General features: G+C 38.0%; 1 protein-coding gene across 5 annotated transcripts in view; it reads right to left on the minus strand.

Annotated features, from left to right (window-relative positions):
* Positions 1-394: 394 nt before the first annotated feature.
* Positions 395-26,370, minus strand: part of LOC5579514 (calnexin) — a 37,729-nt gene continuing 11,753 nt past the window's right edge. For 3 of the 5 annotated variants that reach the window (XM_021844457.1, XM_021844456.1, XM_021844453.1), the window contains exons 2-7: positions 14,302-14,814; positions 9,867-10,000; positions 7,155-7,743; positions 6,953-7,093; positions 1,483-1,611; positions 395-1,067 (exon numbers count right to left, since the gene is read on the minus strand). In XM_021844457.1, the coding sequence (XP_021700149.1) occupies positions 753-1,067; positions 1,483-1,611; positions 6,953-7,093; positions 7,155-7,743; positions 9,867-10,000; positions 14,302-14,814 (1,821 nt within the window). In that variant the 3' untranslated portion in view covers positions 395-752. Of the gene's footprint in view, positions 1,068-1,243; positions 1,361-1,482; positions 1,612-6,952; positions 7,094-7,154; positions 7,744-9,866; positions 10,001-14,301; positions 14,815-26,370 lie in introns of all 5 variants that reach the window. The other 2 variants (XM_001647773.2, XM_021844454.1) reach the window with 1 other exon arrangement.

Below are 26,370 nucleotides of genomic sequence, written 5' to 3' on the forward strand. Positions count from 1 at the left end.
AAAACAAAACACTACTTGAGTCGATTTTACACTGGTAAAAAAACGTCGCAAGAATAAAACGGCTTATAACTTTGTCATAAAATTCTTGTGTGAAATAGTAGGAACTCCATAGTTTTTGAACGCGAGCTCATTGTATGCAAAATTTAAGCAATGTACACGTTGAAAAAATGTCAAAAAGGTGATTCATTTTAAAACGGTTTTAGAAGACAAGTTGTGATTCTTCTTAATTAATTTTCTCAAAACCGTATGAAAGTTACTTACGTCGATTTGAAAAAGTAATCGGAATTTACTAAAATGTGACTCGCTATAAACCCTGCATACAATATGGGTCATCTGAATGGCTACTTTTACGGTACTAGGGAGTTGTTTCGGAGAAAGCTATTTAACTATTTTCTTGTTTTATATTGAGCCAAACTTGTCTGGCACGAATGATACACACATTTATTGATGACTTTCCAATATGTGCAATACAATAAACAAACGCGCTCATATTTAAATTAATTTATATCAAACCCTAACCTATCAACGACGTTTATTCGCTCGCAATGCAAACTAATTAGTATGCATGTTAATCTGAACTAAAATAGAATAGAAATGTGACTTGATATCGCACATTGGTTTTGTTCTTTGTTGAATGGTATGAATGTAAAAGAATGTTGAATTTAGTTTGGAAAGTCACTCTGGTAGGAGATAATGAGAATCCGTTAAATAAAATAAGTAGAACAAGTAATTCCACGTGAAATGTAAGCGTTCTATTCCCTCCTAGGCTTTCGTTTCTTAACTCCTCCTTCCGCTTCCTTGGTCGATGGACTGATATCTGCTGGCGATACTTCAGCTGGTTCTTTGCTTTCAGTCTCATCCACTTCTTCCTCATCTTCGTCTTCCTCTTCGTCATCTTCATAGTTATCATTTTCTACCTCTTCTGCATCCGCGACTTCTGATTGCAACCGATCTTCTTCGTTTGAATTCAGGTTGGATTTTGATTTGACTGTGTCATCTTTGGTCTCGCTGTCATCAGGAACAAATTCATCGGTTTTCTTGGCTCGTGCCGTTGGAGAAGGTGTGCTCTGTTACAGAATAGAATGAACGATTAGTGATGTGTGTCTTGACAAGGTAAGCTCTAGAAAAGCCCAGGTAATCAATAAGTCGTGTTTTATGTGGCGTTATATAACCATTCAAATCTGATACACAACTTAATGCTTACCCATAAGGCTTTTAACAGATTATATAAGTTAAGCAATACCTTCGAACAAGCCAAATAGATGAAGATGGCTAGCGGCAAACCTACAACTACTACGAGAACTGCCCACATCCATGGGTTCTCATTTGCAAATTTCATTACGCGGGATACGACAGTTTCCTAAATGGAGAGAAAAAAGCAAAAAACAGACAAAATGGGATATAAGGAACAAGCAATACTACAAGGTGGGCAACGGGCGGTTTGGGATTTCTACTATTAGAACATTTTGCACACTATCAAACCTCCTTATCTCGACGCTTCAGCAGGAACCAAATATATGCGATGACGGGAATAGAACAGTAAATGAAGTAGGCAAACCAATATCCTGGTTTATATCCCATGTACTTCATAGCGCGATCCCATAAAGTGTTCTGTATTCATTAGAATTGAAATGACTTTATTAAAAACAATAAGCTTACACATTTGAACAAAATAGCACATTTGCTTATTTCAATTTACTACTTCCTCAGGGTTTTACGTCGCCCCGGAACTTCTACTCTTCAACTTGATGCTCTTAAGAGCATTAATTATGAAGGATCTGCAATCGCACGAATTATGCACAATGAAACAACTTTTTCGAAAACACCAACCTTCTGGCTTATCGGGTCTTAAAAAAACACTGACTGGTAATACTACCCGCACGGCCAAGATGCCCACAAAGATACAGAAGATTGAAGAAAATTTCTTACTATTGCCACCTAGTGGATGGACATTTCCAAATAAGATTTTTCACCGCCATGTAGCGCTCAATTTGATGAACAACTTTGTCGAAAACACCAACCTTATAGCTGATCAGAATCTGGCGATAAAGATTGAATATAATTTATTGCTAGTGGCATCTATCGGATGAATTTCCAATCAGATTTTTCGCCGACAGATAGCCCTCGAACAATTTTTCTCTTCTAGCTTATCAGGATCTTGAGACACAGAAGATTAATTTTTTTTTATCATTGTCACCTGCGGATGTATTTTTAATTTACTGGAATTACTTGAAGAATTCCTACGCCAACTTTGCCAGTTCAACAAGAGCCTGTCAAATAGTCCTATTTCTGGAAGTTTATGTAGCGCAGTTCGAAAAATTATCGTGTTATCCTACACCCAAAAAGCGTCCCATTGGTAAAAAATCGATTCGAAAAATGACAATTTTTCAAAATCATTCATTCCTTCGTAAACTTTATAAGACAACGGAAATCATGCGCATCTAGTGTATTGAGCTAAAAATTGTTGGAAATCATGTAAAAATCCAAAGATTGCATAATATTTTTAGCATTTCTATTGACTTTACCTTAAGGTGGCCTAACTGTCCCACTTTCCCCTAAATTTTTTGGAACAATCAAGTAATCACCGACAGAGAGCGTACTCAAAGAAAGCCTTTCTTTTGCAGGTAGAATAGTTTCACATGTTCATACTGAGTCATGCTAAAAGCCATTTCCATATGAATTCCTTTACGATTCGCTTTAAAAATTGCTCCATGATTTTATGCGACTAAATCTATTGCGATTTCTTTTAAAGGTCTTTAGATTTTTTGAGGGATTACTCTTGCAGTTCTAACATTTCTTACGTATTCTATTAATTCTATTGGTGATCTAACGCAAAGCTAAAGTGCGTAGATGGCGCTCATCTAAACTAGGGATTAGCGTATCCTTATCAATATTTCTAGTGATAACTTTGGAAGAAAACTCACTACAATCATTTCACTGACAAGATTTTTGCAATTCAAGGCCCGTAAATATTCATTTACGATATTTATTTTAATCAGAGTGAGCTCGTCTATACTGGTAATATTGGGTGCATAAAGTCAATTATGACCTTGGCCACATCTATACAATCATCTAAAGACCAAAATTTTAAAATCTGAAATGTTCAATTATTATTCATGAAACTGATTAATGTTACCTTGCATCACGGTACATAGAAAATTGAAGTAAAAAACACAATGTTTATATTAAAACTAAGTCCTTAAGTTAAAATAAAACTTGAAACCAGTCGAATTTTTTTTCCCGATTTTAGCTCTTCCGATTTTGTCAACCCTAAATTCAGCATGGGGCTGACAAAATCGGGACATTACTGTATTGGCTTTCAAATTCTACATAGCTTTGATAGTATTCCAGAATTTTAAATTTTGATATCTTGGTGTAAATGTGCGTGGAACGTGTCAAATAAGTAAATTTCGTTTTGTTGGGTCGTTTAGTCTCTTTTTACAGACATGAGGTCTCTTAAGTTCCTATTTTTAAGAAACTCTGTCGGTACTAGCCCCAAAGGTAACGTTTTACACTCTGAAACGTTATACGAGTGATGTCCCATGTGAATATGACTCAATGCCAGACCTAGTCGAAATTTCAAACTCTCCCTTTACGTCAATCGATGTTTCTTGTTATAGCAAAAAATGTTGAAAACAGGAAATGACAATTTTTCAAAATCATTCATTCTTTCGTAAACTTTATAAGACAACGGAAATCATGCGGATCTAGTGTATCGAGCTAAAACTTGTTGAAAATCATGTAAAAATCCAAAGATTGCATAATATTTTTAGCATTTCTATCGACTTTACCTTAAGGTGGCCTAACTGTCCAACTTTCCCCTAAATTTGTTGGAACAATCAAGTAATCACCGACAGAGAGCGTACTCAAAGAAAGCCTTTCTTTTGCAGGTAGAATAGTTTCACATGTTCATACTGAGTCATTCTAAAAGCCATTTCCATATGAATTCCTTTACGATTCGCTTTAAAAATTGCTCCATGATTTTATGCGACTAAATCTATTGAGATTTCTTTTAAAGGTCTTTAGATTTTTTTGAGGGATTACTCTTGCAGTTCTAACATTTCTTGCGTATTCTCTCTAGTAAATCTCTATTAATTCTATTGGTGATCTAACGCAAAGCTAAAGTGCGTAGATGGCGCTCTTCTAAACTAGGGATTAGCGTATCCTTATCAATATTTCTAGTGATAACTTTGGAAGAAAAATCACTACAATCATTTCACTGACAAGATTTTTGCAATTCAAGGCCCGTAAATATTCATTTCAATTCGAAAAAGTTCCGCAACCTAACCTCATTTTTGATCGCCAATAAACGTTTATCAAAGAACCTTTTTATTCAAGATTAGATCAATTTTAATTTTATTTTTTTACAAACTTATTTACTGTTATTACTAAAATGATTTCTCCGATCGTTCATACGCAAATTTCTTCGAAGATTCCGTCAAGAAATTCATTCAGAAAATCCTGCAGGATGTTAGGGCCCATTCACAAATTTCATAACGCTGAAGGGGGTGGGTGGGTATCCTTAAGATGTTACAGCTCATACAAAATTTAAAAAATGTTCATACAAAATGTGTTACGAGAGGGTGGGTGGGTGTCAAAAATGACCATTTTTGGCGTTATGAAATTTGTGAATAAACCCTTATCTAGGTATTTAATTTTGAATGATCTTAACCCTTTAATACCCAAATATTTATTTTCGATCTAAATATCATTTTTAGTTATCTAAAATCGTTCTGAACACGTTTTGGACAATGATTTATTTTTATTCTCAAATCTCTGAATTTTGGTTTTTGATTTTTATATTTTTGAACATCCCTATCCATTTTTTCTTGAAGCCTCTTCTAGTTACTGATTTTTGGAAAAAATAAAAATGAAAGTTTTTACGGTACTTTTAAAAACAAATAATTTTAAATATTTTTCTGAAAATATTTGTATTTTCCGTGTAATTAACGGAAACACAGGTTTGAAATTATTTTAATACCATCAAGCTCTTCTGTTATAGGTTAATAGTAGTGATCCTTTATATGAGAGATTAACGGAAGTAAAATGAAATGATTTGGCAACAGACCAGCAGTGCTGAGTTTGCTCGGCGTCGAGAATAATATTATAACACGGACATGACTTTCTCATTGCTAACAAGTGTATTTTGTTTCGTTATAGATCTTTGAGCTACATTTCCAAACTAATAAACAGCAAAAAAAAATCACTAACTAAATATCGCATTGACAAACATTCAAAAAAGGTAAATATTTCATATTTTTGCCCTATGCAAAACAACTTTCACCGAAATAATTTCAAGCGGATTACATTACTCCTCAAGAAAAGTTCAAAACAAACATAACGCATGTTCGTTTGGCTCACGCTTTGACAGCTCTCGCTTTGACAGCTCTCGCTGCTCGATTGGCTCACACCTGCTCACACTTTAACAGAAATGTCAGCTTCCGCGTATCTCTCTTCACTAGTTAATAGTAGAAAAATATAAAAGGTACGATTTTTAACGTGTAAAATAAACCCCAGGCATTTGCAGGTTATATAAGAATACAATTTTTCAAACAATTTTCAAAAATACAAAAAAGTTTCAAAAGCCATATTTTTTTCTCATATGCGTGCTATGAATCAAGGTTTAAGCCAAAAATAAAATCATTTCGATTTCCGAGCTACGAAAAAAAAACAACATTCCAAAGTGTACCCCGTCTAAAGAGGGTTAACTCCTCCTCACTTAAAATCTACAATACTTGCTCAAGAGTGTTAAATTCTTCCATAAATACTTGCAAGAGTGCATTTATCAGGGAATTCTATAGAAATTTCATCAAAGATTACTTTAGAAAAGTAACCCCGATTTCCCTGGAATTTCTCCAAACATTTCTGAATTTTTTTCTCGACACTTCCCTGAAATCATCTCTGGAAAAATTCTTGGAAAAAAAAATTCTAGGACTTCCTTATGAAGGTATCAAATATTTTTTGAAAAAATTCTTGAAAATTCTTAGAAAATCTCCTGATTTATATCTTTGAGAAAGACTGCGCGATTATTTTTGAAATTCGAAGAAATGTCTGCAGGAATTACGGGTTCAATTCTTGTAAAAAGGAATTTTTTGATGAAAGTCAATTGAAGTTACTGAATGAATTCCTGGATCCTGGACTTGAAAACTCCAATGTACGTTACTTTCTTTGTAGTAATTGATAATTTGAAATATGGTAAATAAAAGAAGTTGCACTTCGTAACGCGACATCCTCGCTGCAATGCACTTTTTTAAACATCACTGTATAATCGGCTATATCTTCGCTGTTATACGTTTTAGAATCCGCGTTTGTTCTAGGCAATCCTGCTATGTATTGCATAAGGCCTAAGTGCGACGTCAAACTGGAAGAAAATATTGAATAATTGCAAAATCTCGTTGATTTCATTTTATGAGCGCCGCGTTACATTTGTCTTCCAACAAGGTTCAGCAAATGACGTCGCGAAAATTTTGTAGGTGTATTTTTAATCAAATTGATGTTTTTTATACAATTAAATATATTGGCTTTCAAATTCTGCATAGCTTTGATAATATTCCAGAGTTTTAAATTTTGATATCTTGGTGTAGATGTGCGTGGAACGTGTCAAATAACTAAATTTCGTTTTGTTGGGTCGTTTAGTCTATTTGTACAGACATAAGGTCTCTAAAGTTCCTATTTTTAAGAAACTCTGTCGGTACCAGCCCTCATGGTAACGTTTTACACTCGTGAAACGTTACAGAGTGATGTGCCATGTGAATATGACTCAATGACTTAGTCGAAAATTCAAACTGTTCGCTTACGTCAATCGATGTTCCTCGTAATAACGAAAAATGTTGAAAACACGAAATGTCGGAAATGCTTCGTTTAGGAGTTATTACTTTTGTCCCTCCAGAATGTGTTTCAGGCCCATAGTGTATGGTGTAAAATATGTATACTCAAGATGAGTTTTACTTACCGCTTCTCTATCAATGAGCTTTCTCTTCAAATCGTAAGTTTGTGCTGCCCAGTCTCTAGCAAGGGTTTCGTCATCGACGATGATGAGATTATCGAAAAGAATATCGCTGGACATTGACCACAGTTCAATACCAATAGCGGCCTGAAAGTAAAAAACCGTTAATCTTTTTACGTCCTGTTAAACTTTCAAACGATTTTCATACAATTGTAGTCATCTTGAAGGGATTATTGTCTTCAAAGAAGTCAGGGTTGGGTATCTTTCTCGGAGCCCACTTGCCCTGATAGTTGGGATTGTCGATGAGTGGTGCACGCCATTTGCCTTTGTAATTGGGATTAGAGATCATGGGAGCCTTCCATAAGCCACATCCTACTGCCTTCTCGCAAACCGGATTAGCAATGAGCGGTGCCTCCCATTCCCCGTCCATTTCTATATCCCAATCTGATGGTTTTTCTGCATTCGGATCAGGAATCATTTCTTCCACGTCATCAAGCCACCCTTCCGGTTTGGACGCACTGGGGTCTGGAATTTGCGGTGGTTCATCTTCATTCCAGTCATCTGGCTTCTTGGCATCAGGATCTGGAATCTTTTCACGTTCATCCCAATTTTCCGGTTTGAAATCGCTAGGATCATCGATTTCTTTCGGAGGATTCACCGGAGGCGTAAACTCGGTGAACAAAGAACCCTCGTTGATAATCTTATGATCCACACGGATTACATACGTATTATCGGGACGGATAACAAGTTGATACAGGTGCGGTTGCTTGTCCTTGAATGGGTCATCTAGCCGATCCCTGTTGAGGTAAATGTGACGTTAAACAATATACAATTGCATCAATTAGCAACAGCAAACAGACGTAACTCTGACGAAATTTGTCGGCTTTTCACACAATCTAAATTCCATACCTTACAAGACTGATACCTCTTGAAGATTAACGTTTCTTGTTAGCGCTCTTTTAAATTATCGCGGTGCAAACATTGAGTCAAACCCTTATCCTGTGATGGTGAAACAGCGCCTAAAACTATCTTTCATCAACAACGTACGGTACCGATGCCCGCCTCGTAATAACCTAGCGCGACTGACAACCACCCGAAATTGCCGCCGCATACGCGCAGCATCTTGCGGCAGCGCTGCCGGAAGAGGATGAGATTAAAGATGCCCCTCTTGCGTACTGCTGGAGTACCAGCCGAGAGCATCATCGTGTACGTGGAAAGAAGGGCATGTAACGATTAGTTCGAAGGAAGTAAGAATGATACAGCACGAGCTGCAATGTTGCAGCAAGGAACGCGACAAAACATGTAGCGACATAAAATAAAACGAAAACATCAAATAGGCCGGGACAAAAGAGATGCCAGGAATATGCGGAATGTCAAACATTTGAGCAACTGCATCGTTCAAAAAACGCGATAGTTGTACGAGAAGCTTAACGCATACCAAAAAGGCTTCGTGACACGAGTTGAACTTTGTAGGGATAAGGATGGAATCATCTAGACTCTAGATGCCTAGACGGACGAACGTTATGTGATCGAAAGGTGTAAGCAGCACTAAGATAAACACATTGAATGGCACGGAGAACACAGACACATAAGGTCACGATAACGGGGGAAATGACTACGTCAACACAGCGGATGAATGAAACTAACCAACTCCTTGAGGGGATGCCTTCCCAAGAACAACAAGGCGACTGGTAAGGATGGCATTGGAGCTGAATTCATCAAAATGGGCCTGTCAGAATCTGAGATACGGGACATGTGCTGAAGGAGTGGTAGCAAGAGGTCATATACTCCATCCACTAAAAAGGCAACAAACTGGAATGTGAGAACTATCGTGCGATCACTATCCTAAATGCCGCCTACAAAGTGCTCTTACAGATTATATTACGTCGTTGTCTATCGCCAAATGAGTTTGTGGAAAGTTATCAAGCCGTTTTTGAAAACGGTCTCTGGTTTCATCAGCGGCGTACGATGTAATAATCGACCGCAACGAGCCTTTCCGGGGGGCTCAAAAGACTAATAAGAGCAACAATGGACGGTGTGTAGCATAGCGTGAAGATAATGGATTAACACTCCAGTTTTTTCGAATCACGCTGGGGACGTCGACAGGGTAATGGACTTTGGATTCGTCGGTGCTTTAGAGTGACATGCGGAGCGGTCGGATTGGTGATGAATGCGTCAAAAACAAGAACATGCTGTTAGGCGAAACAGAGCGCGACAGGGCTGTTCGCTTAGGAAGCAATGTTACGATAGACGGAGATACTTTCGAGATGGTTAATAAGTTCGTCTTTCTCGGATCCTTGTTAACGGTTGATAATTACGTTAATCGTGAAATACGAAGGCGCATCATCAGTGGTAGTTGCGTTTGTTATGGGCTCCAGAAGGAACTACAATTGAGAACAATGCATCCCCGCACCAATTTTACCATGTAAAAAATGCTCATAAGACCGGTGGTTCTCTATGGACATGAAGCACGGACCATGCTGGAAGAGAACCTGTATGCACTAGGTATGTTCGAACGACGCTGCTTAGGAGCGTCATTGGCGGTGTGCAGGAGAACGGCAAGTGGCGACTGATAATGAATCACGAGCTTGCCCAATATAGAATATGGCCAATACAGTATCCAGAAAGTGGCGAAAGTCGGAAGGGTGCGCTGGGCAGGGCATGTTGCAAGACTGCCGGCAATATTTCTGTGAAATTGTTGTTCGCGTTAAGTTGGAGAGACAGTCATCGACCGAGTAAATTGGCGTAACATCGTTAACGAGGTTTTATAAATTAAATTGATGTAATAATACCAAGGAAATAAATAATTAACGCTCTTTGAAAGTGAGCGATGGATGTAAAAAAAGCTATATGCTATCTGGTGTTACGTCTGTTTGACTGTAATTCAACTATACTATATGCGTAACAGTGTATTACTTACTTTGCTTTCCTGCAATGCTTTTCTGTGATGGTACCGTTGATGGGATTAACATGGCGGAAAATGAAATGCAACTTGATGTCATTGCCACATTTGTCTGGCCCAAACATGATGGTGTAGGGTGTTTTATCCCTGAACTGGAAAACATAAAACATGATTTAAATTTAATTAATCTAACAATTTGATAGCTTTATCATACATTGAAAATTCTGTAAGAGCACTTGATGTGCATTTCCATTATATGTAAGTATAGGGTAGACGTACCAATTATGGCTGATTGATGATAACTAGACCTTGATAAAAACATTCGTGCACATCGAAAAATAAACATTTGAAATTCTTGCCCCACACTTAAGGACACTCGTCACGAAATTTACATTTTCATCCAACCCAATTATATCGATACTCTGGAAGCAGTCTGTTCACATTTGTTGCCCAGTAAAAAAAAGATGTAATAGTTATTTATTTCGGCGAGCCTCGTTGGATAAATGTACGACTCGTGCTGAAAAAATCATCATTTTGCAACGAGTTGAATTACAACATTTTTTGCAATTACGAAAAATGACATTTGAATTGGATTGTTTCTAGGATCACAAACGTATTACACGAAACCCCACGTGGACGTCCATGCGTAGTATAGTCAATTTTACGAGACGTTTCTGAATAGCTGATCGCTTATTTTATGAATGAAATTTTGACAGTAGGCGGTGTCGTAACGTGTGCAATTAACAGCAATATCATCAGTGTTGCCGTTTCGTAAAATGGACTATAGGCTCAATACTTTTCAACCAGGTAGGCTGTGATACAGACACTGTAGAATACTGTCACAAGTTTTCACGTTGCCAATACTGATCGAAATTCCCATGGAACGACAGACCAGGTGAGTTGCCGCGAGTAATTTCCAATTATTTTGTTGCTGTTAATGCCTACACAAACTGTAGTAGGTATGAAACATCGGGTTTACTTAGGGGTCGTCCATAAATGACGTAGCTTTTTAGGGGGGAGGGGGGTCTTCACGAATTTGTGACGAAGTGTGACGAGGGGGAGGGAGGGGTCCTAGCTAGTGGACGTAGCATTTTGAATCAAGTCCGTAAAAAGGAAGGCGCTGAAAAAAATTGCATACAAATATTTTTCATGAAACTTCTTTTATTTTACTTATAAACTTGGGTTATAAAATTATGATTAAGCTTCAAAACATTCATATGACAAGATTGTAAAAATATCTACACGGGAAAAAAATCTGTGGTAAAAATAACTATTTTAGCTGACTACGCCCATTCTTAAAACTACCATGGAAATTCAGACCAATTTACTATGTTTACGGTACACCCCACCGCATTACTGGTATATTTGACAGAAATAATTTACAACAATCTGATTCCAACTACAGACATGGTAAAATCAAGCACATTTCTGGTCTGCTGAAAATTGCCGGTGCGAGCGCTTAAGTTAACCCCCTAAAATGGTAGTTTTTACCGCACAATTTTTTTGCGTGTATGAAACTTTAGATTTCTTGATAAATGCAATCAAACAGATGTTTTGAAGATTTAAATAATTATGTGAATATTATATTATATTCGCGTCTAAATTAATAAATTTATAAATAAACAAAATAAGTTTAATGAATTGAAGAAAAATCAATGCTCTAACTACTTGGAGTACATTTTTTTGCCATTTGTTGACATGACATAAAGTAAGCCGTTTTAGTTTTATCCATATTTTCTGTTGGGGCTTTATTTCTTCAAGAAAATAAAATATGCTCTTCTTGGCAAATATTACCTTTAAAGCAAGATATTTATTTCGTGAATTATGCCTTCAATGTTGCAGGAGATTTCCACCCAATCAACTCATCATTTGTTTTGATATATCAATGCTCTTGATGGAATAGCCTGAATATTAATGAGGATAATAGATTCGAGTGTTAACAAAATTGCGCTATCATTAAATTTTGTTAATAACTCGGTAATTTGAAGAATTTTTATTATTTAACGGTTTCATTATAGGTTGTGTAAGATTATTTCAGTATGGAAACGATAAGGAAAATCAACTGAAATATTAAGAGAGATTATTGTATTAGTTTAATAATCGCTAAAATTGCCTAAACATTCCAAATATTTCAAGTGTAATCATTTATGTATCAGGCCACTGTTTGATAAAATGATTTGAAATTGGATAATATTAACGATGATTCATTTCAAATTAATATATTTTCTTGATCATCTTCATTGAAATCTATTTCCTAACAACGAATAATTTAAAAAAAAAATCCTCTAATATAACGAAATTTTTGTTCAATATATTATAGAATATATTGGACCCTAACTCGACAGTAACGAGCTTCATCAATTCAATCAATTTTTTTCACATTTTTTATACCGTCAAGCTACCATTCACCGTGCATTTAAGAAAAAATTGCACTTCAATAAATTGTATAACTTTGCCAAATAATTTGATGCGTACTAGAATACCACTACGTAGCGTGCAATTAAATAGTAATTCAGGAAAAAATATAAAACTAGTGTTGGATAACAAAAAATACTCTAAAAATATGTTTGAAAATGTAATGTTAAGGTCGCCTCGTACCGTGCTATGTCACCATTTACCGTGCACACTAGTGCACCATTCACCGTGCATATAGTTTTCGTCATGATTTAATTTTGTATCGTGAAGAAACGTTGGTAATGGAGCAACTATGTTGCTAGTAGTGTGCGCACTCATTTTTAAGAATATTAAAATCTTCATTTATAATAAAAACCATAAAACGTTTAAAAATTTACTAAATAAATAATTTTTCATTAAAATCGTTATAGGAGGTTTGACTGTGTTGTCCAAACCATTTCATATTCACTCAAACACTCAAAATGAAGTTTTTTTAATCACGACATAACAATAAATCTAATATTACCGAATAATTTCAAGCTTTTTACAGTAATGCACGGTAATGGGAACCATACATATTGAAAAGGGTCCATTTACCGTGCATTTGGGTTTTGACTGAAACACAATGTAAAATTATAAATTGCATAAAATTTCATTGCTCATACGATGAAATACATCTAACTAGTGGTATCCACAATGTAAACTTGTTGAAATTTTGAAAAAATTCATACTCTAACGTTAAAATGAAAAATGGTAATTTTTGGCGTTTCTACTAAGAGTGTTGAAAAATCTCATTATCAAACAGAATTCACATGATTTTGATCACATAAACTAGGTTTTTTAAAATGCTTTGTGACAAAAACTACTTCATTTTATTAGTTTTATCTTATTTTGCTGACAAAAGAATAATTTGTGAAAATTGTATGAATATTTTGTAGGAATTTGTATATGTGCACGGTGAATGGAGCCCGCACGGTGACTGGTGACTTAACGGTAGTAAACTTGTTATTTTATAGTAACAGCATTATTAATATAATTTAGTCTATAAGAAACTGGAAACCAAAACCAAGGAAAATGTTTATTTAAAACTTTTTCAAATTACTTTTGAGCGCTACTGTATATCAAACTGTTAGAATAGTTTATCCTTTCATTTCAGTCAGTAATAAATATCAAACTTTGTATTGAACTTCTCAATTCCAATTTTTTGTTTCAACCCAGTCACTAAGGAAAATAAAAAAAAAAGGGGGGGGGGGGGGGTGCTCGATATGCTACGTATTTTCCAGGGGGGAGTACCAGCATTTGTGACGAAATGCTACGAGGGGGGAGGGGGGCGGTGTAAAAAATCAGCCTAAAAATGCTACGTCATTTATGGACGGCCCCTTATAAGACAAAAAGCTGACTCTACGTGTTCGTCCATGCGATTTCGGTGAAAAAGTGCAAAGTAGATAATTGAACTGAAGTTATTTATCGAAATACAGAATTGTTATTGCATTTTTTGTGTAGAAGTGTACGAACCATAACAGTTTTCACAAAATTACACTTGGAAAATAAATTTATGTTGCAGGTAAGTTTGAATATCCGCCGTAGTGTAACATTTTAAGTTTGAAACGACGCTTACGACGAAGTATAACAAAATCCTACGATAAATTTAACGCAACATTTTTGATTTATATTAATATTTTTATAAGCAATTCTTTCATTACTTATTAGCGTTGCATAATAAATCGCTTTGAATGGCATTTGATTTAATTTCGTGCAAATAATCGATTGTCCATAATTGGAAAACTTTTATGGTGAATTGACATAATTGGTACAATCACAATTATTTTCAAAACCAATTTTTTAGAAGCTTGAGCCGATTTAGTACTAAAACTGTTTTATTTGTTTGTTTCGCAAGACTTCAAACTAGTCATTATCACCAACAAGTCATGCTTACTTGGTACACCTACCCTACCTATTGCTATTTCGGTATTTTTAGCATCTTTTGCCTCATTATCAATCATTAATATTTTATCTAAATTTATATAAAATACCCATATGATTCGCGAACATCACTCACCTGTTTGAGATCTGTTGTCTCCTTGCCGGACGAAAGCAGCTTGATGTATGAACCTCCGCATTCTTGGCCGTCCTGAAGGTTCACTTCGTACTGCACAACCAGAGGCTTGTCGGAGAAGACAAACGGACGATTCAGTCTGGAAGCGATGGCAGCGTGTTTGGCCTTCGATTTCAGAACAAGTCCTAGATCGTTAGGCAGCAATGGTCGCTTTGGCAATTCAACATCCCACTCGCCATCGTACTTGGCGATTTCGTCAGCGGTGTCATCTTTCTTTGCTTGAGACTTTACCCACTTGGAAGCGAATTGTTCCTGATCGTCGAAATGGTCCGCAAAGTAGAATTTCGCAGGGTCGGCATACGGGCTTTCGTATGAGAGATCACTAGCGGCAACACTATCGGATGACGTTTCCTCTTCCGTCTCTACAGTTACTCCATCGTCGTCGGCATAGGACAAAGTTACCAGCAAAAGAATGCTAGTAAGCAGAAGATAGCTCCTCTCTTTCCTAATTTTCATCTGTGGGAAAATTATTGAAAACCCTGATAAGCGGTAATGAAAGCATTTGTAGGTATTAAAAATACGTATTGATATTGGCCTTCCTTAGCCGAGTGGTCAAAGTCCCCGGCTAGAAAGCAAAGCCATGTTGAAGGTGTCCGGGTTCGATTCCCGGTCGGTTTAGGATCCTTTGACACCCTGGGCATAGAGTATTATCGTACCTGCCACACGATATACGAATGCGGAAATGGCAACTTTGGCAAATAAAAGTCTGAGTTAATAACTGTGCTGAGAAACAGGCTCTGTACCATTGAGGAATCTCAATGAGGATGTAATGCCAAGAAGTGATACAACAATGTCGATGTGCATACCTAAAACATTATAAAAATGGAGTCAAGTGGAGAGCACGCATTTATTAGCCCGAATCTATTTGTTGTTAACACTGCAGTAGTCGCGTGGTGGTTCTGACGGTGACGGTCGCAAACCGCGCGACAACTGAAAGGTTAATAACAATAATTAAGGATCGAACCCAGCCACAGTTGAATTAATTGTAAATTCATATATTTTTTATACGTACGTGTATATAAGGCCGTAATTAGCATTGGTGGCACAAGGATGCACACAAATCAGTGCGCATCGTACCTTCGTGCTGTGCGTACACGAATTCTCTCTGCGCTTGGAAGTTTTTCTTTAAAAACTACCTAAAGCAATGAAACAATACTTTTCAGTGCTACATAAACAGTACTTTTCAGTACTATTTTTGCTACTATTGATTCCTTTACGATTCTTGTTTGGACCCGTGCCTTCGATTTTTCGTTGGACCCGTTGGCGAAAGCTAGCAGTGGTAATCCTTCTTGGACACCGTCTTGGGAAAAAACCTCTCGAAGGTCTCGTCTTCTTTCGTTTACTCACTTAACATGGTTGCCACTACAAACAAAAGGAAGGGTGAATCTCTGAATTCACAAATTCCATCCAAAAAAGTGGGATTTAAAACTGTCACTAAACGTGGCAAGAATGGAAGAAAGGACGTTTCTCCGGAATGCGAACGTTCTCCCAAGGGTGTAATGGATAATTGTATCGAAATGAGCAATCAGTTCGATGCTCTAGACAAATTTTTCGAACACCAAATCGAAGCAGTCTCTTGCCCAGGCTCTTTGATTCAAGTGAGCAAACAAAGAGTGCCGCCTATCGTGGTCAATTGTTCCGATTTTGGGGGATTTAGGCAGGAGATCTTGAACTCTATTAGGGGAATCAAGGTTTCCTTCCAAATTACAAGGAAAGGTTAGGAATTGTAGAGAAGAAGCACATTTTTTAACTTATGCCGACAAAACTGAACGTTTGTTCAAAGTTGTCTTGAAAAGTCTCTCAAGTGACTATAAGCCACCCGAAGAGATCAAAAATGGAATTAATAATTTACTTGGATTTTCCCCAGTCCAAGTAATCATTATGAAAAGAGAACCCAATCTAACATTGTTCGGGAAGGGCTTTCTCAAGAATATTATTTAGTTCACTTTAATAAGTGATCTAAATAATATTAAAGCTTTAGAAAAAAACAAGATTTATGTTCGACATCCGTGAGACATTGGAACATTTCCAAAAACCTGGAGGGAATTTCCAGAACTCCACTCAGTGCCGTCGGTGCCAAAAGGGACGCACGCTAAGGACGTCTGTCCTGTGAAGGATGCAACCACAAAGTTTGTATGCGCAAATTGCGGGGGCCATCATAAGTCTAACTTTTGGGATTGCCCTACGCGTAGGCGAGTCGTCGAGGCTCGTGCCAGGCAGATGAATGGTCATGTTTTTTTCGTTTCCGGAATTCCCCTGGAAAAGTATCGAACAATGCTCATTTTTCAGTTAACGATAGCTTGAATCATCAGATAAGGGATGGTACACAAATTATGTCACGCCAAATTTCAACTTTTTTGACCCCCTCCCCCCCCTTTGTCACGTTTTTTGTATGAGTCCTCCAAATTTTTTGTAAGACTTGTCACGCTTGGTTTGACCCCCCTCGGAGCGTGACGTAATTTGTGCATGACCCCTAATGTACCTACTTAAAGTAATGTTTCTCCCTCTGATTTTATTTTTCTAACTAAACAATTGAATCAAATGATTGATGCAATGTTGAAAACCACCACTATGACTGAAGCAGTCCAAGTTGGTGTAAAATTTACAGAGCCGGCTACTCAGCTTAGTGTTCTTATGAGCACTTCTACAGTTATTAACTGAAAGCTTTCTTTGCCTAAGTTGCCATTTTCGCATTCGTACAGTCACCCCACGCAGTTGAATCACCCACAATTTATGAATCAGCTGACTTCAAGAGACAAAATTATTATCAAACTTGTCACAAAAAATAAAAGAATTATTTTACTGATAAGAAACTATGTTTAAAAATAATTCTGTGATATTTTGTGACAAGTTTGATAATAATTTTGTCTTTTGAAATCAGCTGATTCATAAATTGTGGGTGATTCAACTGCGTGGCGTCACTGTATATCGTGTAACAGGTACGATGATACTTTATGCCCAGGGAAGTCAAGGAAATTTCCATTACGAGAAGATCCTGGACTGACCGGGAATCGAACCCAGACACCTTCAGCATGGCTTTGCCTTGTAGCCGCGGACTCTAACCACTCGGCTAAGGAAGGCCCCATATTAACGTTTCTCTAATGGATCCAACGAATATTTTAAACATTTCAAATTGGGATGCTCGTTCTTTGAATGGTGAAGAGGACGAGCTGTTTCATTTTCGAACAGCTAATAACAAACATATAGCAGTTATTACTGAGACTTATTTGAAACCTGGATCCAAACTCAAAGAAGATCCCAGCTTTTTTGTTAATCGTAATGATCGATTTGATGGGGTATGTGGGGGAGTTTCAATCATCATTCATAGGCGTATAAAACATCAACTTTTTCGCCATTTGAAATTACAGTTTTTGAAACTTTAGATGTCATTGTTGAAACACAGCTTGGTAAATATACTTTCATAGCTGCTATTTGGCTTTTTAATGCTCTGGATAGCAAGTTAATTTGCTCCAAACTGTCTTGCGAAAGTTGACTCGCAATAAGGCGGCATCTACAAATTACGTAACGCTCGAAGGGGGGGAGGGGGTAGGCTCGAGCGTTACGACTCATACAAAATTTTAAAAATTTCCATACAAAAAGCGTTACGGAGGGGGGGAGGGTGTCGGAAATTTCCAATTTTAGCGTTACGTAATAAATGGATGCCGCCTAAGTCATTTTTTTTTGTCATTGGTGACTTGAATGCCAAACTTCGCTCATGGAATAATTCGCAAAGTACAGTCACAGACAAACAGACGTAACACTTAGAACAAATCTCGATCAAAATCATAGTCACGAGAACATGTACGCCCGGATTGGCCACCTACCATATTTTTGAATCGACCGTTAAAAAGGTGGTCGATGGGCAATGATGAGAGTGTGACGTCTGTTTGTCTGTGGTACAGTCATCTCTCCCTTTCTCGATGTTGAAGGGACCATCGAGTAAGGGAGGTACAGGTATGTTCCGTTTTTATCACGTTCCGATTTTGTCACGCTCCGATTTGGTCACGTTCCGATTTCGTCTTCTTCTTCTTCTTCTCTCTGGTTGCAGGTTGACGTTTGGCCGCCTGCTAGTTCAGGGCCAGTTACAAAGACTATATGCCCTACTGCTTTTGTCGTCGGTCCATTGACCACAGCTGAGGTTTCTTACAGATCCAAAGCTGCTTCCTTAATAAAATCCGTAACTTCCTTATAAATGTTCAAGTTTTTGGTTTTGAACAAATCCGTGAGTTGATTGAAATTACCAAAAAAGAGTATTTGGTGCGTGTGTTACGATATTTTTCGCAGTGCAGGATTAGATGTTCTGCGGTCTCCAATACCCCATGTAGTGTGCAATGCGAGTAACGAAGATGAATGATTCGATGATATTTAGTCATTAATTGGAAAATCATTTACATCCTGAGCTGGTTGCACTACACCCCACAGTTTTCACAATCCGGGCTGTCCGTTAGTTTCATCTTATGTTTCCAGAACTTCGACCAATCGTGCCCGGCCAATAAACGGTTAAGCAGACGAATCTGTTGGCTTTTAAGCTTAAGCCCAACAAACCACGGTTTTGAACTGAAATCGTTTTGGATTTGGAAAAATTTTTGCCCTTTGTCTTTAGCATACTCTTTGTACCATTCATTTGTTTTTGAGGCCTTATTACTTTTAAGTATCCAGTATGCGTCTTTATACGAGATTTTATTTTCAAGAGCAACTTGTTCGTCCAGAGTTCCTTTTTTCGCCAGATAGTCCGCTATTTCGTTGCCATTCACTCCGATGTGACTGGGTATCCATTGTAAGGATACACCCCACTTTGCCGCCTTTTTCAGGATTTCCTCTAAAATTTCTTCTCGTTCGTCCTGTTCTAGCGCCAATTCCAACATTTCGCACGCGGATCGGGAATCCGTGAAAATTACAGCATCCGTTATGCGCTCTTCGGCCACTGTGTCCAAGGCTAAACTGATTGCGATCAATTCCGCTCCAGTGATACTTACTTCGTTAACTAGTTGGTAAGAAAGTCTTCTGTTTGTTCTTTCTACGTATATTCCAACACCGCAGTTCGGGCCTTCTTTTGAAGCATCGGTGAAAACTTTTGCACGTCCTTTATATTTGCCATTGAAGGCAAATAGTACTAGCTGTTTAAGGAGTTGTGGATTTGCATTTCCTTTAGATGTTAGTAGTCCTTCTAAGGCTGACACGATTTTAACATTAGAGTACTCAGGGCATTTTCTTCTAATAGGCATGATAGCATCAAACAGTTGGAAATGCTTAATGAAAACTTTTTCCATGAAGCTTATCTTATTATCCTCAACGTTGTTCCTGATGGTAGTCCTAATAAGCTGTTGCCCAACTGCTGTTTGCTGCGCAATGTTTCGTGCAATTTCCTTTCCAGCTATGTATTCATGTTTGATCGGTAAGGGTTCCAAACCAGACAAAACCAGTAAGGTGTTCAATGGTGTACTTTTTGTGCATCCTGTTGACTTTCGGAGGCTTTGGTTGTTGATTACCGCCAGTGCTCCTAGATTGATTTTTGCTGCATTGTTGTATACCGTAGATCCGTACTCAATGGTGCTTCGAATCAGTGCCTTGTGGATATTCAGCATCGTTTCAGGGTGTCCGCCGTTTTTGACTCCGCTGATCACTTTGATCATATTGAGCCTGTCGTTTACCTTCAGTCTCAGTTCTTTCGTGTGTCTTCCGAAAGTGAAAGACCTGTCAAGTATCACTCCGAGGTATCCATGTGATCTTACAGTCTCTATGACTGTTCCGTCTATTTGGTAGTTTAACGCTTTGTTGCTCGCTTGGAATAGTATAGTTTTGGTTTTCCCTGCATTGACTGTCAGGTTCAGATCAGTTGCCTTTTCCACAAAAAGGTCGAGATATCTCTGTCCGATTGTTTCTAGAGCTTCTACCGATCTGGCCGTGACAATAATGCCGAAATCATCGGCATATTGTACCAGCTCGACTCCCTCCACATATATGTCGTGCATTTGGGCTGTATATAAATTAAAAAGCGTAGGAGACAGCACGTCTCCTTGTGGAAGTCCTTCGCTAACAATTCTCGTTAGCTTTTTATCGTTCGTTTGGAAAACTATTTTCCTATTGGATAGGAAATTTATGATCCAACGATTCAATTCAGAGGGAATCCGATTTTCGGCTATAATCCTCTCTAATTTTTCAATTTTGATGGAGCAAAAAGCGTTGCTTAGGTCCACAAATATAATACTCGTTAGTTTTCCATCTCGTCTGTTTGCCATTATTTTATTCACTACATACGATACACACGTATTCGTGGACAACCCCTTTCAAAAACTGAAGGATTTAGTGGGCAGTACATTACCTGATTCTAATTCAGCCTTTAGCTTCTCCAACACAGCTGTATTCACAACTTTGGTACAAGTTGGAACTAGAGATATCGGTCGTTTTCCTTCCAATTTCGACTGGTCTTTACCTGCTTTCGGGATTGCGACGATTTTGATCGTTTTTAGCATTTCTTCAGCATATCCTCTCCGCCATTGACCGTTAATATCGACGAGTAATTTTCGCACCACTTCTGGCTGCAGTTGTCGAAGCATCCCGTATGTCATCTTATCTTCACCAGGTGCAGAGTTCGAGTTTTTGGTCTTCACTGTTCTGTTCCACTTATCTTCATCGAGAATGTCGTAGTTCGCAAATGTTCCTTGTAGGCAAATCGTATCTATCTGACTGTTTTTGCCGAAATGGATATCTAAGAAATTCTCTGCTAATTTGGGATCGTCAAGAAGCAGATTATTTTCTTTCCTGTGAGCTTTCTTGCCCGTTAACCTTCCTATTTTTTCCCAAAGCTCCTTTGAACTCATCATCGGATTTATTTGGTCGACGAACTCCTTCCACTTGACTTCTTTTTCTTCCTTTTTTCGCCTCTGGAACACTGCTGACGCTTTTTTGAATTTTATTAGATTTTCCATACTGCTTTTCCTGTTAAATTCTCTTCTCGCGTGAGTTTTAGCTTGCCATGCTTCCTCTACCACTGATGACCACTAGTATTTGGGTGTCCGCTTATCACGTTGTCTGCTTTATTTGTAGAAACGCTGCAACTTCTCGGTGAGCTCCTTCCAAGAACTGATTTCGTTGCAATCCAGTACTGTGAGTTGTTCGCAGATTTTCTTCCTATTATATATCCACTTGTCTTCTTTTCTCTTCGGCGTATCAATCATATCGATCTGCAGCGCCATGTGCTCACTTCCTACTCCATAATCTAGTACCGTCCACTGAACATCTCCGTAAATGTCGGCAGAACTCAGTGAGACGTCGATTGCCGTACTTCTTCTATTCAGTTGGGTAGGCACAAATGTGCTCTGCCCGTCATTCAGTATTATCCAATTGTACTGGTTCACCAAATCCATGAATATACAGCCTTTTCTGTCACAACTTGTGTTACCCCAAGCAACATGGTGAGCATTCCAATCACCACCAATTATCACTTTTTTGAAATTTTTTAATGCTTCGAAAATTTGTGTGATGTCCTTTTCAAAATCCACATTTGTGATTGATGGGGTTTGGTACACAGATGTCACCACTACTCCCTTTCTCGGAATAATCACAGCTACTGCCTGTGTTCCATCCGACAATCCATCGATTTCCACCCTGTTGTAGCTCAACGAATTTTTGATGTAAATTGCTGCTCCACCATAGCCATCTTTCCTCGAATTGAGAACGCTATGAAATCCTGATATCCTATAACGCGAGCTGTTTTCATGCAGCTCTTGGGTCCACGTTTCCTGCAATAACGCTACTGAATATTCTTCTCCAATCAACACTCTCTGCAACTCTTCTTTATGTTTTCTTAAACTTTGGATATTACACTGAAATATTTTTATGTTTCCCTCCATTCTAACACTTTTATCTTCTTCACATTTCACTGGTTGATTCGTGTTCACTTTTTATTTTAAATTATTGTTTGATTTAGTTGAAAATGCTTTTGCACTACCTCCTTTACTTTTTCTTTTAATTCACAGCTGAAGCTTTCATCACTTATGAGCTCCGTATAAAAGCTCATTGCTTTATTTTGGTACTTGTTTGTTACACTTGCTTCGATTTTTCTGCTCGTATCCTGCATCATCGACTTCCATTTTTCCACCTCGGGAACCTTGTGCGGGTTGTTCAATCCAACTCCATTTACTTGTTGATTTGTACTCGGTACTCCTGACGGACCAGGTAGAGGTTCTGGTTGCGATTTCGCTTTCGACGGTGATTCCATTGTTGACTCCGTTATTGCAGATCGTTTACGCTTGTTTTGCGGTTTTTTCTTCTTCTCGGTGTACAGCTTCACCGCTGCTGTGATAGGTACTCTCGGGTTGTTCGTTTGTTGCCATTGTGCTGCCAAATTACTACCTTCCGACATTGTTTCCGTCAGCGTTGGCATGTCTTGTAATGAGTTCAACGGTTCGAAGATGTTGTTCGAGGTAAACGAAACCATCTCCCGTGCTTCGATGTACGTGTAGTTTTTCTTCGCCATTATGGATTTGATTTGCTCCTGTCGCAGACGCTCTGGACATCCAACGCTTCCTGTTGTGTGGGTTTTTTTGCAGTGCAGACATTTACACCCTTGTTGACAATTTTCATAACATTCATCCTCGTGACGTTCACTGCAAGTCTGGCATCTCCGGAAGCCCTTGCAGTTTTCGGCTTTGTGATTATACCTCAAGCACTTTTTGCAGAAAACTACCTTCTGCACGAAAGGCTGGATTTTACTCACACAGCAAAACAACTTAACCATATCCGGCAGCCGGCTTGCGCGAAAAGTAATGGATACTCTGTTCGATGGTTGCTTTTCTCCATTCACGTACCGGTTGAGTCGGTAAACCTCGACGACCGGAACTTCGCTTTGGATGTCCGTTTGGATTTGATCAGTTGTGATGTCACTCGGGATTCCTGCTATGACTCCTGAAATGCAAACAACATGCTTTGGAATGTACGCTGTGTACAAACTGTTTTCGTTGTTGATATGGTGGACGATGGAATTCGCTCTTATGTAGCTGTTGAAGATAACCATTATTTTGTTTCTTCCGATCTGCTTCATATCGATGATGTGGTTTTTGTATCCCTCCAGGCCTCGTAGCTTCGATCCAAGTGAAAACTTGTTGATTCTTCCTCCTTGTGGTCCACCTCGTAGCTCGAAATAAACTCGATATGGAGCCTCATCGCGGATGTTGTACTCAAATTTCACTCGTTGTTTGTTTTGCCTTCCATTTTCTTCTTTTCCATTGTTCTTCCCTCCGGTATCCGGAGGATCTTCTATCTCCCCCATAACCTCACTTCGATTCGCCTTCTCCCACCAAAATGGCGTCCGATTTTTCGCGACACTTTCAATCACTGATTTTTCTTTAATCCCACTTTTTCTCCACTTTCTGTTTCCTTGGCGATACTTCTCCTGTTTTCCTTCACGTTGTCACACAAAAATTCGATCGTTCAACCACCGTATTCGCACTAATAAACCTCAATTCTTTTTTCTCGCAACCGCACGCTTGAAAAATGACTTCGGAATGTCCGATTTCGTCAACAAAGTATTCCGTTTTTATCAACAAACAAAATTGATTTTTTTTTAAATTTCCAGAATGGCTAGAATACAAACTGAATACATATTTTAAAATAATTTGAATGCTTTTCAATAGCCTCAGAGTTGAATTTTCGACATTATGTTAATGTTGAGCACCTACGATACACGCTAGGTGTCAAGTCATATACGATTCAATAGTGTTTCAAGTGGACTTCTCAAACTTAGCATGGTCTGTTGGACAAGATTAGCCCATCCTTCAACAATCGAGAGTTGCTCTGGCCACGTCCTAGCAACAACTGGAATTTGTGATTATCATTAATTACGTAAGACAATTTTGACGATTTTTCGACTGTATGAAAATAAAAAATAGAATGTATGGCACGAAAGATATCTCAAACCCCCCTCCCCCCATATCCTCTTACGTGATTAATGGACGATCCCATTTATATTCAGTTCTTTCAAATAAGGGATGCACTTGGGAATGAACTCAAGAATGTTTGGGCAACGGAAAGAAACATGATCGAGTTTATTTTATTTTTGACACGACTGTCGACCCCGTCATATTTTGGACATTATTTTCTACCTCCCGAACTCGATAGCATTGCACAAACTATAGCAAACAGTCATTGATTAGATCCTGTTCCAATGGGTAGGGAAAGAGGTCCAGCAAAATTAATCAATCCATAGAAAATTTTGGAATCTCCATATAATAAACTTTATCGAGGAAGAGGGTAAAGGGCTGATATGGCTGACAATTTCAAAATCTGTTTATACTGGATGTTCCCACGTCATGCACGTTGCCATCCCAAATTCGCTGGGGTCTTGATCTTTGAGCAGACCTGAGCCCCTTCCCCACATGAAGACTAAAAGGTTTTTTAGGAGTCTTATACAAACAGCTATACCCTTATTCATAAAAATTACAAAAGAGTTTCTTACAACAAAGTTCTAATTTGGCGATGCTTGCTCTAGAGTTTGTATTTTTGATGAACTTCTATCTATTTATCTATGTATCTATATAAATAGAAATGGAATGGTGTTTGTATGTCACGGAATGGCTTGAGAAAGGGTGAACAGATTTGCATAATTCTTTCAGGGGATGCGACAGGTTCGTGCGGGGAAAAAGTTTAAGAAAGTTATCAGGATAGTCAGAAAAAAAAAAGACACTACACGTTAATGCTTCCAGTGGGCTGTTTGCCCTTTGAAGGTAGCACCACACTAGACAACGGACTAGCATGCAACGCCTAGTGGTACAGTCGGAAAACATTCCTCTCGATAAGTTTTCGGCCTGAGCGGGAATCGAACCCACACTCCTTAGCACGATGCGGCTAAATGCCTCGGTGACACTAACCGCATGGCTACGAAGCCCACAAAACAGAAGAAAACTAATTTGTCATTTTGCATAGGAGATTTCATGACATTTTTCAACAGCCTACTTGATGGCAAGACGAAATTTGCCGGGACCACTAGTATAAAAATAAAAATGGAATGGTGTTTGCATATCACGAAACAGACTTACATGATTGTTTCACTGTTGCATTGCTTAAGTGTTCCGACGCGTTTGAGTGAATGAAACGATATGGAGAATTCTCTGGAATAACTAGAAAAACAACTGAAAACGAATCGGTCGTTTTGTATGGGAGATTGCATGTCATTTTCTAGCAGCCTACTTGATGGAAAAACGAAGTTTGGTGGGACCACTAGTATTTAATATTATTCTTATTTAACAAAAACTTTAGATTAGTTTATTGCCAGTCTATTTGTGATCTAACGTAAAGCTAAAAGGCGATGGTGGTGCTATTCTAGATGGGCGATTAGTGCATCCCTGCTGAAGTTGGTAGTAATAACTTTGGAAGAAAGATCACCACAATCATTATACTAATAAGATTTTGGCAGTTCAAGGCACAGGAAAATGTAAATATCAATTTCAGTTTGCAAAACTTCCGCAACATTACTCCACATTTAATCGCCATTCGGGTGTGGCCAAAAATGCAAAAATATGTACCTTGACAAAAAGCTCTCAGTTGATAACTGCGGAAGTTTTTATAAGAACACTAAGTTGAGAATAAGGCTTTTTCTCAGTTGGGATGTGATTTCATAAAGAAAAAGAAGAAGCAGAAGGATGAAGATGAACAGTAGAAAAAGAAGTTGTTTCTTGTTTAATCTTTCTTTAAAAAGAACATGTTAATGGTCAGCTTGACCCACTTCCTTGTAGCTATTTTTACAAATATGACGCATCTTATGATGCAAAGGACATTTATGTGATTATCGTTTTAATATTCTATAATACATTTATTGAAATTCTGATGAAGAAAACTAAAACTATTTATAATTTATTGATTGAAAATCATATCGATTACACTGCGGAACACGTTTTTGTCTCAAGCACCAAAAATCCCGTTATTTACTCAATTAAGGGTTGCTGAATCCATTGCCGTTTTCAAAAATATCATAGCACGTCTAGTTTTTAAGATATTATAGAAAGACAATTTACA

Source organism: Aedes aegypti, chromosome 2 (genome assembly GCF_002204515.2).
Source record: "Aedes aegypti strain LVP_AGWG chromosome 2, AaegL5.0 Primary Assembly, whole genome shotgun sequence".
NCBI lineage: Eukaryota > Metazoa > Arthropoda > Insecta > Diptera > Culicidae > Aedes > Aedes aegypti.